This window comes from Scomber scombrus, chromosome 8, assembly GCF_963691925.1.
Source record: "Scomber scombrus chromosome 8, fScoSco1.1, whole genome shotgun sequence".
NCBI classification, from domain to species: domain Eukaryota; kingdom Metazoa; phylum Chordata; class Actinopteri; order Scombriformes; family Scombridae; genus Scomber; species Scomber scombrus.
Window position 1 is genome coordinate 12755357 of NC_084977.1, and position 21242 is coordinate 12776598.

General features: G+C 42.6%; 1 protein-coding gene across 1 annotated transcript in view; it reads left to right on the forward strand.

Moving 5' to 3' along the window:
* Window positions 1–21242, forward strand: part of zgc:92140 (uncharacterized protein LOC447854 homolog) — a 28883-nt gene that overhangs the window by 611 nt on the left and 7030 nt on the right. Inside the window, exon 2 of the mRNA XM_062423646.1 lies at window positions 13155–13284. Within this exon, the coding sequence (XP_062279630.1) occupies window positions 13194–13284 (91 nt within the window). The 5' untranslated portion in view covers window positions 13155–13193. The remainder of the gene's footprint in view (window positions 1–13154; window positions 13285–21242) is intronic.

The following is a 21242-nucleotide window of genomic DNA, read 5'->3' on the forward strand; positions in this document are numbered from 1 at the left end:
AAGGAGATTGTGCACGTTTCTCGTTTTTTTCCTTTTGAGTGTGTGAATGTGCTCGCTCGGCTTGAACAACGTTGGCTCAGCTCATTTTCAAATTTTCCACACATCCTGGTTGGTTGTGCCACCCTGTCCCGCTGTTCCCTCTCCCTCCGTCTGTCTGCTGCTGGAGCCGCTGCTGCTGCTGCTGCTGCTGGAAGGCCGTTTGTCTTTGGAGGCTACATGCCGTTAACCTTTTGTGGAAATGAAACTATGTGTACATACACTGAGACCGTTTGCACTGCCTCTGCCCACAACTCTGCCTGCCTCCCCCCTGTGGGGAACAAAGCGCCCAGTGTCTCCCTGTAGCGCAGCTGGACACAGCTGTTGAGCCGAGCTGCAGCTCTGCAAGCCCCCAGGACAGGACAGCACAGGGCATAGCTCTGTGGCCGAGGCCAGGAGCTCCTGCTGCCCCTGCTGCTGATGTGCTGCCTCCCAGCTCACATATAGTCTGATATGAGAGGAGAGTAACGTTAGAAACCCCTGAAGGCAGCTGCATTACTGTATGTAGCAATGTGTCTGCCTCAGAGGGAAGGCAGGAGCTGCTGGATAATATTAGGAAAAGTAACAGTGGCCAGAATTAGATTTGATATATAGGCTCATTTGCAGCTCATTAAGTAAAAGTTAGCCCGAGTCTATTTCAAATGCATCCTTCCTCACTTCCTCAGACATTATTAAAAAACATCACATTGCCAAAAGGGGCTCAAGAAGTTCCTGAATACCTTCCTGGACACTGTGTTTAAGTGTGCCATAAGACCACTAGCTACTGTAGATTTCAGCCTGCGATCAACCATTACATCACCTTTACATCCATTTGGTGGCTGCCCTGGTGTGAAAGTAGGTTGGTGTGGCCGGGGGTTGTGGCGCATACCCCCCTGTCACCAGCAGCTTACATCAGGGCTACAGTATATAGGTTAGCAATCCTGTGAGTGGATGTTGCAAGTCCCCCTCCCCTGCTTTACTCTTGATTTATCTGTCCGTCTTCATCTATCTGCCTCCATCTGCTTTTCTCTCCCTATCTCACAGACTTGTGTGTGTGTGTGTGTGTGTGTGTGTGTGTGTGTGTGTGTGTGTGTGTGTGTGTGTGTGTGTGTGTGTGTGTGTGTGTGTGTGTGTGTGTGTGTGACGTTGCTCACATATGGCTTTTGGTTCCGTTGGTTATCAGAAGAGACAGTCTCATTCCTCCTCACTCTTTTCTCTTTCACTCTGTCTCTTTCTCAGAGGCGGGAAGATCTATTATTAGTCCTTCTCTTTCTTCTTCGTCCCCTTCAATCATCATCACTATTATCATCATCACACCCCCCCCACGCCCCCCACCCTGTCCCTCCAGCCTGTCCACCCGTGGCCTCTTCACCTTGAGCTGATTAACAGTATAGTTTAGGTGATTGTTTGGGGCTCTGTTTGGGTCATGATGCAACACCTGTGATGTCACCGTGTGAGTAGGTGGAGGGTTTCCATGGTTACCAGGATGTCTTCTGTGTCTGTCAGTGTATGTGTGTGGGTGTGGAAAGGAGTTCCCGTGGCCGTCTCTTTACTTCCAGTTTGTGCTCTGTCTGTGGGAGTGCTCATGCTGTCAGGTGTGATGAGGTAGTCTATATTGCGGTGCAGAAAGCACTAGGCCAGCACAACACGATCTCTCCGGCTCCTGTGTGTGTGTCACTTTGACTGATCGGCTTGCCGGCCTATCGGTTTGCCTATCTGACTGAATAATCAAAGCCTAAGCAGTAAATGTTGCAGCATGAAACCCTGAAAAACTGCATTTTTGTCATATTATCGTCTGCTTTGTTGTCTGGTTCGCACACACGTGTTTGTGTGTGTGTCTGCATTGCAGCTGACGTGCAGATCAGTGGACATAGGCTGTTTCTTCCCATTGGTCTGCCTCATTACTGCTCTCTTTGAGTCAGAGGGGGTCGGCCGTGCAGCCTTTAGTCCCCATGCATGTTTTGTGTGCTTGTGTCTGTCACATGATAAAGCAACATCTCTGTGTCCCTGACTGTGTTTACAGTGCAGTTTGTGTTCAGAGTCCAGTTGGGTTGGGACATGGAGGGTTCGGTAGTGATTTAGCTTACCTCTCATTCTTACTCCTATGTTCACTCTGAAGCGCTGTGTGAATCTCTGCACAGATTTTTCCCATCATTTTTCCTAGAATGAATCTGTTTCCCACCTCCACCATAGATAACGTGGTCTCTGATTGGATCACTGCAGGCCCGTTCCTTGATAATGATAAATCCTCAGTTAGATTGATGTGAGAAGACAAATGGAGTGTTCAACCTTCAATGAAAACCCCATACATTTAATATGAAGCTAGGGGAATGTAAAATAACTTCAAGCATACTAACTGTCTTGGATCAGATATCCTTGAAAATACAATGTCTGCGCAGTGATTGAGTTACTTCATAGTTCCCATGTGCACAAACTACAGGAGTTTATTACTTTATGCAGTATTTAGATGTTGCTGTGTAAAATTAGTTGCTTTTCACATGATATGGCATTGCAGGAGAAATGAAACAAAACAAGTCTTTATGCTGCTTGATGCATCAACATTGATTTGTATAGACAGATTAGAAATTACAGCCATGAATGTGAATCATCTACTTTAGTGTTCTTATTCATCAACTTTGAGAGTCATATTGTGATGAAACAGTGCTGATTATTTTGTCAATTAGTCAATTCAGCATTTTCTATTTAAAATGTCAGAAAGTAACGAAAAGGCCCACAACCAAGGGTCAATATTCAAATAGTTTTTTTTCCTGCAGGATTCGAAATCAGAGGCATCAAGTTCTCAAAGTTTGAGAAGTACCTGCAAATGTTTTGGCTTTTAAAATGACTGAAATGATCAGCTGTTTACAGAAATAGCAGCAGATAATTTTTTTGTCGAATGACTACTTTTCAGCCTTAATTATTGTTTCTCAAACTACATCTGAAACAGCTAATTGATTAGTCAATCAACAGTTAGTTAATCAGTAATTATTACGATAATTAATTTCAATCAATTGCAAACATTCATTGTTTGCAGTTCCTTTTTTCTGAAGATTTGCGGCTTTTTTTCCACACATGGTAGAAAACAAAATATTTTCATGTTGTAGACAGTTGGTCTTACAAAACAAGCGATTTGAAAACGTCACCCTGGGCACCTGTGGAAATTGTGATGAGCATTTTTCACTGTTGTACGACTAACGACTAATCCAAAGCGTTAATAATTTAAACAAGCAGATAATGAACAGATTAATCAATAATTAAAACAATCATGAGTTGCAGGCCCTCTTTAAATTTCTAATGTACCAAATTAATGAGTTTGAGGCAAGCTGTCATTTAAAAACTAACAAAATCACTTTCTGTTGAGTTTGGTCTCTTGTAATGCAGAAAAGTGCACCACTTCACCTCGACCACCTGCTTTAACATAATACAACTTTAATATAACAAAACATGAATCTTTAGGAAAAAGATGACCATAAACATAGTACATTTAATGAATGAAGTAAACTTATTATGAAATGAGATGTTTCAGGACTTCTGTGGCTCACCACCTTGGCACAACCATTTCCTGGACAAAACCCTGTTATATGTTTTGCATACATTTGCAATATTGTGACTAATATGAATAGTGGGAAATATCCCAATTAATATTCTGATAAAGGTTTCAACCATTTCACACAATACTGTCAGCTAATTGTGAAGCATCATAACCTCATGTTGGCTGTCATTTGTCTATCGGACACATGATTAAAAACTGATGAAGGGCCCGTTGAATGAAAGGCGTCCTTGCTGTAGTGAGGGTACCACTGTAAGGGATCATAGACGAGTAAAAGCGCTGGTTTGCATCTGAAAGAATAACATTGTGGCGATCACACCAGCCATGTCGAGACATGAAATACAGGCTCATCTGCAGCTGGTTGTTGGTGAAGGACTACAGCAGGCAAACATCTCAATGTGTTTCATTTGCACCCAGGCACACATCCGAAACGGCGTTGCCAATTATCCTGCAGCATGTTCGCCAATTAGGCATAGATTGATATTTATTTATTTTTTCAGCTGTGGTAATTTCGAATGAATATTAATGCTGGTATTCTTTCATTTTGCCGGTTTGTGGGTTGGTGTGTTAGCAATTCAGATGGATTTGGAAGAGAAAACATAAACATGTTTGACCTTGTGTGGCCGCTGTGTTGGAGAAGTAATGATCTCTCGTGTTCAACCACACAGCCATGTGCAACTGTCTGTTAGTGAATTTGATGAGCAGGCACACGCATACTGAACTTGAATACGTCAATGCAATGATGGGAAAAACAACCATAATGCAGGCCTCTTCATAAGCCTAACATGAGCATTTAGAAGCAGTTGTTTCACTTTTGAGGAACTGAAGCCGTGACAAAAAAAAAGGTTTTCTTTAAACCGCAGGTGTTGCTAAAACCAAACATACACCTGTTAAATACATCTTAAGAATAGAACAAGTTCTCATATCAAAGGTTGATCAAAGCACTTTGCAGACTGGTTGATAGAAGAGTCAAACTTCGACAAAATTCACCACTATCACTGAAAAGCTATTAATGACCCACCTGATGCTGGAGTTGTATTCTCCCTCTGAGGAGTTTGAGTTTGAGTTTGAGTTTGAGTCAGTCTTTCACAGGAGGAAGTCACGATATTGCTGGAGCATTTCTTCCCACTTTTCCACCCTTTTGATCCTTCTCTTTACCAACCAGTCACCTTGGACTCTGACCTGCTTTTACCTCCCGACTGGAAACGGCTGAACAGAGGAGTATCAGAGGGAATAAAATGAGCTTTTGCTCTTTGAATCCATCTGGCTCTTGAGGACTGAGGTGTACAAACTCCAGCCATTAATGGGCCTTGGAGGAGATATTTTATCCTAGTCTGTATTGGGTAGAGCAATCCCTTGTGGTTTGGTTTAGGTATACCTGTACCAATATACTGTAGCTCTATAAAAACAGTAGGCCAGATGTGAATTAGACTACAGTAGTGACAGGAAATGGTAAGAGCAATGCCAACGTCTATATTTCGACTCAACTGGTTTCTATGGGCCTAGACATAAAGGCCTTCTGCCAAAATAAACAGTATGTATGTAACAACTCAACTGTCTTACCACACCATACCAGCACATGTTGTAGCTATGTGCAATATGTCTTTCATTGTCAGTCACAAGGCCAACAGAACAGAGGAGCTCCTGTGTGTAGCAACCCCCCCCCCCCCCCCCCCCTCCCCGTACCCTCTTTGACCACTTGTCAGCTTCATTATAACAGTGAGGAAAGAGGAAAGAGCCCCTTCTCACACAACAGCAGGCAGTGACACTGACAACAGAGACGCACACTTTTAAGCAACACCACACCACTCAGGAGAAACCTTTACTGTCCACTCGCCTGTGTGCATTGGCACGGCTTCCTGGGCTTGTCAGACTGATGGAGTGCTTAAACTGGGACAGGAGGAGAGGTGCAGCATTTGCTGCCTGGCTAGAGTAAATATTATGGCGCGTTGGCCCAGGAGTTGTGCTGAAACTCTGCTCTGTCACGGAGGAGAGAGGCAAAGAAACACAGCAGTGACTCTCCACCGTTCACGTGTCGTGAAGTTGCTTTCAGGTATGTAATTTAGATTGCTTTTACTGTAAGAGGCAAACATACTGTTCAGTTTTTTAGGTTAGCCATCAGTGGGAAGTGTCTGCAGCTGCACCACGGTTGAGTAATATGCACAATATATGCTTTGAGATGATGTACAATATACATTTGTCAGCTGTCGTCGATCTTGTCATTCAGTTCATACTGTGGTCGCTATCACTTTAATATCTCTGGGTCACTGGTAGGCCTTTGGCTGAATTCCATTTTGCTGCTTCAATTTCAGGGTCCTGATCCTGTGCGTGCTGGCTCACTGTCACACTGTCATAGTTACTGGGACACTTGAATAGAGCTGAACAATCGTTTATGTTATTAGTAACACTTCTGCTTTTACTGCCGTGACAAGTCAAAATGTCTCAACTTTCTCATTGTTGTCTGGTGATTTTATCCATAAACAGTCACTTACAGGGGTAAATAAAGTGCTTTATTATTATTATTATTATTATTATTATTATTATTATTATTTATTTTTGCTTTATGATATGAAAGAATACCACGACAGAGGATAAGCATAAAACAAATAAATACGGTCACAAATATACAACAATTATTTTTTTCATTTGAATGGTTTGGACATTTCATATTAGGGTTGGGCCATGTAGAGAAAAGCTTCTATAGAGGTAATTTTGATGGGGAAATATTGATATTAAGTATTGTGCCTAAGTTTTAAGCAGTAATGTGAGGATGCTTCAAAAACAATGCCATGAATAGTTCTCATTCATCAGCTAACTTCATACAAAGGGCAGTAAACAAAAGAAACTTAAATTAAATCAATATTTGTTGGAAGCAGGCTTTGCCTTTAAAAACACAACTAATTCTCTTTGGTACACTTGCACACAGTTTTTTAAAGGTTCTTGGCAGGTTGGTTATTCATGCATCTTGGAGAAGTTACCGCAGTTCTGTGGATTAAGTTGTCTAAGTTGCTTCTTTCTCTTCATGTGATCCCAAACGGACTCCATGATATTGAGATCCGGGTTCTGTGGAAGTAGTACATCTGTTAAAGGACTCCTTGTTGTCAGTGGTGATGTTTGGGGTCGTTGTCATGCTGCAAAATAAAATTGGGACCAATCAGATGCCGGCCTGATGATATTGCATTATGGAGAAGACTCTAAACATCTAAAGTGCCTAAAACGTTTGCACAGTACTATATATAATGTGATTTAGTGAAATATCTGTCCTGCTCATTGAAGACCGCTTGCTGTCATATGCATAATCACATTTCTCAACCCCATTTTAGGTTTCCTGTACTGTTTCATACAGTAGCAGAGGTAGGATACCTCACTTAAAAAAGAGTAACATCATAAAAGCGTGATATATTTTTATGAGATAAAACATTAACTTCAAGGAAAACACAGCAGATACACTATTTCAAACAGTGCCACAAGGCCATATACAGTATATTTATTTAGAGTGACAGTTGTTGGCAGTAGGCTGTTATCCACTATCTAATTCGATCATGAGATGAGTTTCTTTGGGTAAACTTGATACTCAATCCTGTTTGACTCACAGAAGAGCAAAGAGCACCGATAACATATAACAATTCACTGACTTGCTCAGTTCACTTCACTTTAACACGGAGCCGCAGAGCACGACTCAGCACTAAGCAGTGCATCATGATGAAGCAGGGTGTGAATCTCTGCGATGTCACAGGTGGGTTTACTGAAAGGCCTGCCCTGCCGTTCTGAGTCTCCCTGCGGCTTTTACCGCAGCTGAAGTCATCACTTCCCTTCCCTGGCTTTCAAATCTCTTTTCTTTCCAGGAAGCTGAATCACAGCCGGGCACTCCTGTCCTGTTACAGCAGCTTTATGATGTGGACTGATAAACTCAGACAGCAATCAAATCCATACAGAAAATAACCTGCTCCATGCCTCCCTAAAAAAAAAGAAAAAGAAAGTAGTACTAGTATTCTTCTCTCTCTTTCACTTTTGCCCAGCCAGTTTTTCAGGCTCTGTGGTTGCTTGCTCTGCCTCTGGCACAGTCTGCTGTTTGAGAAACCTTAGCAGCACTGACTGCACACTGCTCAGCCTGTGTGCGCACTGTGTGTTTAAGCAAGCGTGTACGCTCACATCTCACTCCACAGTCCTTTTTCGAGTTCCTCCTTTGACAAACTGACTTCTAAAGGAGGCTTATTCACACAACTGAGAGTAGGTCACGTCCCACCTCCAGGTATGCAGACACGGGCGAGTCTGTGTGTTTGCCAAATCGTATTCATATTAAGGGTTTTATTATTTGCCGTGTGTTAAAGACACGTCTTGGCCTTAGCATGTATTTAAAAAGAGTTAGAGCCCTTTGTGTTGCCGAGACTTCCACTATATTATTGTGTTGACATATTTAAGATCGCTTGCAGGGTGAAACATCGACATGAGGCTCTCTGCCAACACTGGCGCAAGTTCAGCTAGAAATGACGCAAGCCTTGTGAGCTGACATCATAACATTATTTTTATCTCTAAATTAGGCTACTACTTTGCTTTGGCGAGTGTGCCCACGATGGATGATAAGCATCTGGAGCGAGTCGTATGAATCCTGGAGTGTTTGTGTGCCAGTTAGTATTAAAAACTCTTATCCCCTTCAGAAATTGGATGTTTATCAGTTGGCTCAGCGTGTGTGTGTGTGTGTGTGTGTGTGTGTGTGTGTGTGTGTGTGTGTGTGTGTGTGTGTGTGTGTGTGTGTGTGTGTGTGTGTGTGTGTGTGTGTGTGTGTGTGTGTGTGTGTGTGTGTGTGTGTGTGTGTGTGTGTGTGTGTGTGTGTGTGTGACGATCTTAGCTGACTTACCAGACTAAGTTTGTCCTGTTGACACACTTGAACGTCTACAGCGGCGTAGGCGAACTCGGAGGAGCACAGTCCAGCTGTCCTGTGGGTTAAATCAACACTGAGCAACGCCCCGCTGCGGTCTCACATGTGGCACCGGGCGGCTTATTGGGTAGAGCTCGGGCTTGTGTGTTTTGATTCCAGCTGCAGTCGCCAAAGTATATGCACTGATCTCGTTGGACAGTGAAACACATGCAAAAGCTAGTATGTGGATGCAAAAGAGTGGCACACTGAGACATCCTGATCCTTTAGTTTTTTTTTTTTTTGTTGCTTGTAAACCCGAACCAATATCTACATGGGGAGTAGTTGAGTATTTGACAAGAAACAAAACCAAAAACTTAAAAAAAAAATAAACAGAGTTCTGTGAAGCAGAAGTTTTTTTTCTTCTTCTTTCCTGCTCTGGTAATAATCTTGTGAGCCTCTCAGAATGGGAGCCACTGCTTTAGGATGAAAACTGAACATTTCAGAGAAGTAGTTTGGATTTGATGGACTTGAAAGTGCTGATTTTAATTTTATTTTTTAAATTAAAACATGGAACCAAATGATGGATTTTTGTTTGTGTTCAACACAACTAATTCTCTCACTAATCACCAAATGAACACTGTGTCTATTGCTTTATTACAGACCTCACTGTTATTTATTTATACATGTATTTGGCTTCGTAATAGTCTGTCTACTAGCTGTGGCTCATATGTGTAACCCATGTAATAGCAGCTTGGCTCACAGATTCATACAGCCTAGCATTATCCCTCCACACAACAATAGCTCTGGGACTGCTAGGCCTATTTTTAGCCTGCTCCTTCTCACAATTTGATGTTTCAGTACACACAAATCAAAGCCCTTCACACAGATGCTGCCCAGACACTGGAGACCCTTTGAAATTTAAAATCTATCAAGGCTGCTCACATTTCTCAATACGGTTGCTTCAGTGGTTAGAGAGGGGAGTCTCTGCTCTTTGCTAATCTAATATTCACTTCAGCTCTGCACTAATAACCCGGAGTTAAGAGAGACTGAAATGTTCCCCCTCTCTATCCTCTCTCTCTCTCTCTCTCTCTCTCTCTCTCTCTCTCTCTCTCTCTCGCTTTCTTTTCTTTTTTTCCCCTTCGTGTTTTTCCTCTGTACAGTAGCTCCACAGTGGCTTTACTTCTCTGCTTCACGGGGTTCTCTGGCAGGTAACACGCACCCCTGTGGCAGGGTTTCCAGGTACACACTTCATGCTGTTCAGCGCAGAATCCTCATTTAAACGATGCTGTCAGGAGGCGGATTATGCTGGATGAGATTATTTTTGAAACTTTGCAGCCAGTGTCTCTTGGCAAAGACGCGCCTCAGACCGCATTGAGATTTCCCAGCTGTGCGTGTGTGTGTGTGTGTGAGTGTGAGTGTGAGTGTTTGATCTTGTCCTCCTCCTAGGTAAAGCCACCTCTCACCTGCAGGCCCTTTGAGAAATTCATGTGTAAGCTCTGCTCAGGCTCCGGAGATTATTGTCATTTTACCTGAGGAGCTGAGAAAGAGATTTATATACAAATTCCTTTATCCTGAACATACACACACCTCACACACACACACACACACACACACACACACACACACACACACACACACACACACACACACACACACACACACACACACACACACACACACACACACACACACACACACATTCACACACCTCACACACACATTCAAAGCAGCATTACAGGATTATTCGTCAAAACCTGGGTCTTTATAGTTTTGGTCACCTGTTCTATCAGTAATAACATTGTACTGACTCTTTTTCAAGTATCAAGGAAACGGGGGAATTGATAAGTGGTAAGCAAACAGGTGACTTCATATTTGTTGTCATGGTAACGTTACTGGAAGGCAGCGGCATGTTTAAAGGGCAGCAAAGACGCTCATGTTAATTCACAAATGCTCCGCCTGTGGTGTTGAATCCAAAGTGCTTCCAGACATTACTTCTCAGACAGTGACGTGTCATGATTATCTTTTCAGCACGGCTCGTTATTTTCTTCAAATTTTCATTAGCAAAGAGAACAACAGCTGCCTAGTTTATTGACAGGACAACAGAGCATGCAGTAAATCAGTGTGGCAGTCAGAGCATTTAGTCATTTATTAAGGAAAAATGCCAAATATTTAGCTACTTGTTGCAGCTTCTCAAATGTGAGGATTTTGAACTTTTTATCAGACAAAACGAGACATTTGAAGACATCTCCTCGAACTTTAAGACATTATAACGCCCATTTTCTCTCACATTTTATAACCAAATTGATTCATCAAGAAAATAATCTGCTAATTAATTCATAATGAAAATAATCCAAAATTGCAGCGCTGATCAAGTATTACATTTATGCACATTTGAATGGTACTTTGAATTTTGAATTCAAACTGACAGCCTTAAAGGGAAATAAAGGTTAATTAGTGAGATCTGGGAGTGGTGACAGCCCTACAACAAAGTCCAACAGGGAAAGAAACAAGTTCTCAGACAGTCAAGCAGGTTATAAACAAGCCAACAGTGTAGCAACATTTCTAAACCGCTTTAGAAAAAAGCGAAAATGAAAGTGAGCACATCTGAATTGCTTGTTATAATAATCCCTCTTTACCAACCTCGAAACCCGTATGACTGCTCATGTTCCTTTTCCTTTTGTATGTAAGTACGTTCCCAAATCTCAGCCGTAACCTGCTGAGTGTCATCTTATTATTACCAGTAAGGGGTGACACCCACAACTACAACAGTAAGCCTCAATCTAACTGTACAGTCTTACTAATCTTACTGCCACTCCCTGCTCTCTGTCCACCTGCCGCTTTGAGTCGTGTCCAGCGAGACGGAGGCCGGTGGGTCTCAGCCTAAACACAGGAGTAAACACTGGCCTCCTGTCAACTTCAAACGCTGCGAGGATCACTGAAGGAGAGGGAGGAGGGGCGGTTGGTGCTCTTTTGAAGCTCTGCACTTGTCTTCCTTTCTGGCCTCTTTCTATCCCACCCATTTTCCATCCTCTACTTCACCCCTGTCCCCCCATCATCTCAACTACTTCCCTCCCTTTTTTGTCTTTTCTGTCTCTTCAGTGTTTCCACTCTATCCAAAAAGCCTCTCCACTCTTCTTCATCTGACATCTCCTCCCACTCCTGTTTTGTGTACCAGCGCTGTAGATTACATTTCGGTGATGGGTAATCATTGCCTGCCTTTGTGTGTGTGTGTGTGTGTGTGTGTGTGTGTGTGTGTGTGTGTGTGTGTGTGTGTGTGTGTGTGTGTGTGTGTGTGTGTGTGTGTGTGTGTGTGTGTGTGTGTGTGTGTGTGTGTGTGTGTGTGTGTGTGTGTGTGTGTGTGTGTGTGTGTGTGTGTGTGTGTGTGTGTGTGTGTGTGTGTGTGTGTGTGTGTGTGTGTGTGTGTGTCCATTTTGGTAACTGGCAGCAGTCAGATGGGCTCCTTCAATGACAGCATATGGCTTGTGTGAGTGACATGGAGACTATCTATAGTGTAATGTGTCTGACAGTGTACAAGGCCTCCACTGACAGTGCATGTGATTTGACTGACAGTTAATGTCCACATCCTCATGTCAGCTGCCCTGCTGGGTGGGAGGGTCTCGCTTTCCTCTTTTCTCAATAACTGTCAAGTTTATTTTGCTCCCACCCCTATGATGTGCAGAGATATCTGATTGGTTCAAGGAAACTTCAACAGGGCAGATTTAGAGCCACAAGAGGTTTAAAGTAATGCAGAAATGATCTGACTGACAGATTCATCAATTTTATTCATTTCAAAATTTATACATGAACAATGAATCAACACAATATGTGTAATGTGAATGGTGAACCCAAGTGATTCTTACAAGCTTTGCAGTAGTTTATTTTGCTGGTACCAAAAAAATGTAATCAATGTGTAATTTAACAAATAGAAATAAATCTTTTTAGGTTTCAGACTCTAAAAAATGTGAGTACCTCCAGCTTTTCTTCATTTTAGATCGCACAGCTGAATTCACAATTTACCTTTTTTCCTTGTACAAAACTTCTGGTTTTGGTTGTGATGTGAATCTTCTGTTTTTGACATTAAAAACAATTAATTTAAAAGCTAGAAAAATAACCAATAGCTTAATATAATGAAATATAAATAATCAACTGTCTGATAATGAAAAAATGAAAATCATAAATGACAGCCCTGTTTGGAACTAGGTCATGTGATCTATTCATGCACTGGGCCACCCTGCTGTTCCTGCTCTCCACATGTAATAATAGTGGTTATGTTAAAGCCTAAAAGAGGGTGAAGTCATCGTCTGTTAAATTTTCATATAAATGCCCTCTTTGTCAGTCTTTTTTGTTACATTTGTGGCTCTGAGCACCCGGTGCGAGATAACGTCTCTTACTAAATTTGTATTTCTAAGAAAGGCGGTATTGCTTTTATAACACCCTGCTCTGAGGCATTTCGAACAGTTTGCGGCTATAGCGTTGAACAGATCAGCGGTTCTCGGTGTCCTCTTTTGAGGAGAAGCAAAATCTCAAAAGCTGTTGTGAGAAAACACCGCACAAAGCATTTTCACATTGACGGAGCTGGTTTGTTTGACACTTACCACGAGTAAACAAACAATACAGTACTTTTGATAAATGACATCTGCATGGCGCGCTGTAAAAACACAACAGCAGTGTTCATTTTATTATGTTGTCTTGCTTATAAAAAAGTCTGCTCTCTCTTCTGTTTTTGCTCAGGTGTGAGTGCGATGAGGAGAGGCTTCAGAGTGTGAGGCCATGGGCTGCACCTCGGCCAAGCAGGTGTCGGCCGTGCCCAACGATGAGGAGGGACGCGGCAAGGCCTACAGCAATGGAGACCTCTTCACCGGTCAGTTTGCACACCCACACACACACACACACACACACACACATGCAGGGATGTCAATAAAAGCTTCACAGCTCCATTTCACTCAGTTAATTGCTCAGTGTGGACCCATTGCCCTGTCTGCCCTTACAATATATTCTCTTCATTATAGCTCATAGTCCTCTGGCAGAGTGTTAAGTTCTCCATTTCAGACAGTAACTGTCAACACTGCAGTTTTATGGTAGTCATCCATGTTGACAGTACATGGAAGAGAGAGGAAGTAACGAGTGTGTGAGGCTGCTCACTCAGGTGTTGTGTGTCTTTAATATTTTAGTTTGTAGAAGTGGAGAGAGGAAGAAACTGAGAGGAATGGACAGAAAAGCTGAAATTAGAGAGAGCAAGTAGAAGAAAGAGATAAGAAAACAGTTGAGAATTTTGTTAGTGATGAAACGATTATTGGTTATTGTTTTAAAAAGCATCAAATTCAGTTTCCCCATCACAAGGCCTCAGACATTCATACAACTATCTATAAACTACCAGTGAGAATGGTGTGACAGTGGATTGTGCTGCAGGAACTTGTTTTGTGGATTTTCAGTCAGCAAAATCCGAAACGCTGTCGCTACTGCTCGCTAAGGCAGTTAGAATTCGCTCTGAGTGGACAAGTCAAGATTTTAGCTAAAACTTAAATGAATGAGTCCATTTTCACTAATCCATTAATCCATCTATCTATTTTCTGTCGCTTATCCAGGTCCAGGTCATGTTAATTTAATTAATTCTGCCATCAGGAATTATTGTTACATCTTGCTGGGATGTGATATAACAATAAATAATTCAAGGCCTTCATTGTCCCAACTGCTCTCCATCATACTTTGATAATGGCTGGTATGTTAGGTCTTTAAAAGTCTGAGTGAACGCTGCAGAAACCTGTTAATTGATGACTCCAGTGGTTTTTAACCGACGGTTAAGACCCTTTAAGGGGAAGTAAGATAAATCTGATGAGTTTTGAGTAATGAAATATTTTTTTTTAAAAAGAGGAAAGGAAACACATTTCTGCTGAACAAATTATATATTTTTTCCTTACTTTTCTCTAATTGTTCTTTTTTCATTGTGAAATTCTGAATACTTTCAACTCTAAAAGCTATTTGAGTTATAATCTGTTGCATTCTCTCTCTCTCTCTCTCTCTCTCTCTCTCTCTCTCTCTCTCTCTCTCTCTCCCCCTCTCCCTCTCCCTCTCCCTCTCCCTCTCCCTCTCCCTCTCCCTCTCCCTCTGTCGTCCCTTTCTCTCTTTGACCCTTTCCCCCTCCCTATTAGAGTTTTGGTAATAGTTCTGACATTTTACATGGCTGTAGCTCAGGTGGTTGAGCGGCTCACCCATTAATTGTAGGGTTAGGGTTGGTGGTTTGATTCCCAGCTCCTCCTGTTTATATGTCAAAGTGTCATCTAGTATCCTGAGTTACTCAACCATGACATGGCAAAAATGTAAGTTGCTTTGGACAAAACCATGCTCTAAATTAATGAAATGTAATTTTATAGACTAAATAATTAATCAATGAACTGATAACCAACGAATCGTGATGAATGCGATCGTGCGATCGTCAGCTGCAGCCCCGGCTTCAATTATAGCTGGCAGACTGTTGTGCAATGAGGGACAGAAATGAGAGTGAGAGCGCTGATGGGCGGCTGAGGGATTAACGGCGATTAAGAATTAGGAGCAACACTCTGGTATAACTACACATGGGCGGATGGTGGTGGCAGATGATGATCCACAGGAGGTCCTCTCTCTCTCTCTCTCTCTCTCTCTCTCTCTCTCTCTCTCCCTCTCCCTCTCCCTCTCCCTCTCCCATCCCTTTCTCTCTTTGACCCTTTTCCTTCCCTCCTGTTCAGCCTCTCCCTCTCTGCGACCTCACTCTTGACTCCCTGCTCTTTCTCGTCCCTTCTATTCTCTCTCCGACACGTTCCCCTCTCATATCTCTGCTCTCACGTCTTGTTTCCCTCGTCGTCTTTTAAGGAACAACAGAATGAGGCAGGAGATGAGAGGAAGAGAGAGAGAGAGAGTGTGAGAGAGAGAGAGAAAGTGATAGGAGGAGTGTAGCATGTTCTTTGAGAGAGAAAGAGAGGAAGGGAGAATGACGCTGTGTTGACACTGCTGCTCTTTTTTTCTTCTCTCTCCTCAACTTCTCCGTCTCATTTAGATCTCTCCTTCCCTTCCCCTGCTCAAGGCCTCGTACTCCCTCACTCTTTCTCTATGTCTCTCTATTTTGGGTGTCTGCCCCCCCTTCCCCCATATCTTCCTGCCTTCATCTCCCAGTTTTTCTTCTCTCCAGCTCTTTTCCTTTCATTTCTGGCACAACATTAGGTCAGAACCTTGTGTCCTTTCACCTCCTTCCTCCCTCTTCCTCCCATGCTATCCCTCGCTCTCTCTGGCTGTTGGTTAGAGGGGAATCCAGTGTGGACCAGACTACTGTTTGAGCTCGTCAGCCTGTGTGTGTGTGTGTGTGTGTGTGTGTGTGTGTGTGTGTGTGTGTGTGTGTGTGTGTGTGTGTGTGTGTGTGTGTGTGTGTGTGTGTGTGTGTGTGTGTGTGTGTGTGTGTGTGTGTGTGTGTGTGTGTGTGTGTGTGTGTGTGTGTGTGTGAAAAGCGACTGCTGACCCGGATAGCGTGGATTAGTTATCCGAGCCCCGATATTTTCTTCATCCACTCTTATCTTTGTTTCTTCTGCACTTCTAGCTCCTCTCTACTGTATTGCATCACATCACTGTGTAGTCATTCTTTCCCACTTAAGTCAGAGCCCTTTCTAACCCCAGTCAAACTGGCTCACTGCATCCGGTGCACTTCTCATGATTGAGGCGGAAAAGTTTGGCCACTCAGCCCGCGCACACACATAAATATACCCCCAGTAGACTGTGGATGTCTGTGTGTGCATGCTCACATATGTATTTGTGTATATTTTGTGTGTGTATCAATGCATTCAGTCAGACAGTGAACCCTTCTTGATCCGCCTCCAACAGATTGTCTGCCAGTCAGTCTGTCCTTGTGTGTATTTGTATGTGTGCCTGAGTGTGCATGCCTGTGTGTGTGTGTGTGTGTGTGTGTGTGTGTGTGTGTGTGTGTGTGTGTGTGTGTGTGTGTATGTGTGTGTTTGTCCCAGATATTCTGGCTGCCCGCTCTGCCAGACTCCGGCCACTAACCCCCCACACCCCCACCACCACCATCCTCCTCTCTTGGTCGCTTTCGCACAATAACCGGAAAAGGCTGAGCTCCATTACACAAACACTGAAGGACGACGAGGGAAAATAGCAACACTCTCCACAACATCATGCAATTGATGTCTGCAATTATCACAGTCGGAGGAGATCGGAGTGTAGATAGCGTTATGTGGTGCTGCATGAGTGTATGCAAGTAGACGTGGCACCCTAACATATACACAGAACACTGTGGCGGTGCAGATTTCACTGTTTGTGTTAGCTGTTGTGTTGTGGCGGCAGTACAGCTGAGTGGTGTAAAGGTCTGTCCTACCAACAGACTTGATCTGATGTTACTGACTGACAATTTGCAGGTTGTGTGTGTGTGTGTGTGTGTGTGTGTGTGTAAACATGACACAAATGTAGAGACACTAACAGGAATGTTGTTTAGGTTACAGATTCTTCTTCGGTTCATTAGCAGTTCAAAGAAATGTTGTCACTTCAATCATACTGTCTTCATCTCACCGCTGAATTGGCGCTCAGTCCTTGGAAATATAATCATGTACACAGCTTCTTTGTGTCACCACTTTTCAGAGAATTCTCTCTTCTTCCTTGAGAAACTGGAAACATGAATTAAACACTGAAGTCACAACAAATATGGTTTCTGTGTACTGTATGTGTAGGCAATACACAGAAATAGAGGTGCAGATAATGACCTGAAGGTAGTGACCTTGAGCTGTTCGGATAAATGTGGATGCAGGAAGTGAGAGAGCAGCGCTTAAAAGATCAGACTGTGGTCGCACTGGGAACAGTGTGACTGTGGAGCATGGCGTCCCTGGAAAGAATTCTGCACAATCTGAATTGAAAAAGAATGTGCATGCATCTCTTAAATGCACATAACACAACATGCACGTACATGGAGCTACATATATATATATATATATACATATACACAGGGGGGTCCAAAAGTCTGAGACTACTTTCCCATTCAGACTTTCAGACTCCACTGGTTCTTAATACACATTGGCACACACTTTTATATTTACTTTTTTTGTATTTTCAATTCCCTTCCTTTACTTGAACTGTTGCATGATGCTCTGAACCCAGCATGCCTCATGTATTTGTTTCTGTGTACGGGCCCAATAGGAAATGTTCTCCCTCTCCACTCTGACTGTTCTCATTATTTTTGTTGCTAGTCTGGTTTGTGATTTGTATGCGCCGACGAGAGAGAGACCTCTCTGAAATGTGTCGGCACAGTTAAAGTTCATCGAAAAGATCAACTCCTGAAAATCACCACCATGTCCCATGTGACATCTGTGGCTTATTGAATGCACCTGAGGTCCACACATGAAATCAATAGTTAGTGCAGCCAATCCATGCTAACGTCATCAATCCACGGCCCTGTCGCCATCACAGAGCAGAGGTCAGTCTTCATAGTACAGAAGTACAGAAGTGTCCGTGTCTGTCTAATAGTTTTGAGACACATTTAGAGCATCTGTAAATTGCAGTTGTGTTTTATCATCAATCATCACCACATAATTCACTGAACTTTCTGCAACATTAAGCTAATGAGATGACTCTTGCTGCTTGCCAGTGGAGGCTAATGTTTGTTCACATGTGCATGTCATGTATCATTTTAAATGTACTCGGACTACAGGGACAGAAAAGTCTGACTGTCAGTGAATCAGTTTTTTCTTTCAGGTGATTGTAGTAGTTGCTTTTCAGTGGGTGATGAGAAACTTTCAGGGGGTTAGCAGCAATTTTAATAGTTCAGTTCCAGCAATGGCTTTAAATTGGCATCACAGTAACAGAAAAATGAAAAACAATTCAAAATGTCTTTTCAGATCAGTCAGTTTTCATCATTACATCTCAGTCAGCAGTAGGCTAGAGCATGTATTTATATATTTCTTTCTGAACTGGTTGTTAGTCGTGTGTGTGTGTGTGTGTGTGTGTGTGTGTGTGTGTGTGTGTGTGTGTGTGTGTGTGTGTGTGTGTGTGTGTGTGTGTGTGTGTGTGTGTGTGTGTGTGTGTGTGTGTGTGTGTGTGTGTGTGTGTGTGTGTGTGTGTGTGTGTGTGTGTGTGTGTGTGTGTGTGTGTGTGTGTGTGTGTGTGTGTGTGTGTGTGTGTGTGTGTGTGTGTGTGTGTGTGTGTGTGTGTGTGTGTGTGTGTGTGAATGTCATGGCTAGGCTGGTGATGGCCTGGAGCCAGACTGGCCAAGAGGGAGGACAAACAGCAGGAAGGACAGAGTGACATAGCCACAGGACACACACGCACACACACCCAAAGAAGGCTATTTAAATGACTCACACCCATACAAGCACTGCAGTTGCATAAAATGATAAACGTGCTGATACAAAGACACAGCGCTGCTATCTGAAATAGAAACATGCACACACACACTTATGCACACGTAGTCAGTGTCGGTACTTTAAGGTCAGGGCAGCGGCGCAGCCTCTAATCAGACATGAGAAATATGTCCACATCACAAAAATCACAGCTTCTCAAAATAGTTCTTCCCTTTCATCTTTCTCTCTCAGATGGTTGCCCTCCCTCTCTCCTAAATCTAGCCCGTCATCGGCGTGACGAAACACCCTTGTCATTTCTCGTGACAATGACATACATACACACACACACACACACACACACACACACACAAACACACACACCCCCGTACACTCACACAGCATGACCAGTTCTTGATCCTATCTAAATTGAAGCAAAGTCTATGATGTGATGAGTCTTGATGTGATGAAGCTGGGTCACTTTCATCTATCTATGCACGTCACATTAAGCTCAGTGAGACCGAAGCTCACCCAAATTATAAAATGACATTTCTCGCAATTGCTGCTTGAAAATGTCCATTCACATTTATTTACACAGCCCACAGCAGCAGCTAATTTTACCACTTCCTATTTGTCTGCATCCACCAATCAAGTAACAGATTATATAGCTTGAAATTTATGTGGATTGCCCCTGTAATATGCAGGAGAGCAGAGGAAATGGCTCTTAATTTTGTTTCCTGCTCCGGCACTGTATGTGCTGCATGTTTACAGAGCAGATCTGAGCTCGGTGAGCCTGTTTAGTGTTAAAAAAACGTTTGTGTGTGTGTCGGCATGTTCAGACAGGAGCCGCTTTGCTCTGACTCGTTTACATTCCTGAGACAAACAGCAGAAAAGTAGCCAGCATTTGTTTCTCTCGTCCTCTCCTTCTGTTTCTCTTAATCTCTGCCAGCTTTCTCTCTTCCAAGTCATTTCAAATCAGCTGCGTTCATCTGACAAGTGAAGCCCATGTTTGGCTCGATAGTGTCACACGTGTGAGATGTAGAAAACACAGGTGATCAAACACACACACACACACACACACACACACACACACACACACACACACACACACACACACACACACACACACACACACACACACACACACACACACACACACACACACACACACACACACAGGTGATCCAGGTGAGAGGTGGATTGTGTGCCCCAGAGGGAGGAGCGAACCCTTCAACTGGGCACAGACCGACTGCTGATAGAGTGAGGGCAAAATACAAAGTGTGCAAGAGATAAGGCTGAGGGCGTTTACTTACTGTGTGTGTGTGTGTGTGTGTGTGTGCGCGCTTGTGTTTATGTCACTGGTACTTTATCAGTTAAATGTCCAACAACCAGGGAGTCAGCAGAAATGCGGGTGTGATTGTATTGTTCTGCTCAAGGTTAGATGGGTTCAGTCTGAAATAAAAGGTGCTGTATGTTGAGTTTTCAAACATCATATCACTTTACATCACTGCCAGTTTTAGTTTGATACCTTGGTATAAATTCCAGGAGGGGTTCTTCCTCTGGCTTTTGGTCATTTTCGTGGCTTAATGCATTTGGCGCTGAAAGAATTAGGCTGTGTCTAATGTCACTCTTCATCTTCTATAAACTCCCCGGCCACTTTATGAGAAGCACCTTCGCAATCCAATCTAATCTTACACAACAGCTGTGCTATAAATCCTGCATTTACAAAGCTCATACAGTCATACATACTGTTTTTGCTGTCATTGTCAGAAAGGTTATAATTACTACTACTTTATGTTTCTAAATGAGGTCGTAGTGAGTGGTTGTGATGTAGTGGAGTGCATTATATTGAATGATATTTGTAATATTTTGTCCACTCCGTTAACATACGTGAGGAGGGAAAATATTAGGAACACAATGAGTGTATATTCTAATGCACTATATGTACTTTCCCTCATTTTATTTGAGTATCTGAACAGTATTTGCAGTATTTAGTGCCTTTCAAACCTCTCCACAGTGAAGCTTTCTGCTAACAATCCCACAATACAATGCATCGCATTTGATGGATGTGAAATCATGATCGCGCAATAGCGATGAAGCAGAACAGTGATTATTTATCCAAAATTTACACTTTTTGCTTACTATGTACGTATGTAAAACTTATCAGATGTGAGAATGTACGTCTTTTCTCTGTTTTTATATGATTATAACCTGAATATCTTTTAGTTTTACGCTGTTGGTTGGTCAAAACAAGCTATTTAAAAACATCACCTTGGAATATGAAGAATTATTATCACCATTTTCTGACATTTTATTCACTAAATGATGAAGTGGTCATTTGTAGAAATAATGAACTGTAACAATGAAATCATGAAAAGCGTCATTGGTTGCGACACAGCAAATGTCCTGAACATTTCAACCAGGAAGGCAAACACAGTGTTGAGGTGACATCAGTAGAGAATGTCGTATATCATGAAATTAATGTTGCAATCATTTATTAATATTATCTGAAAAATAA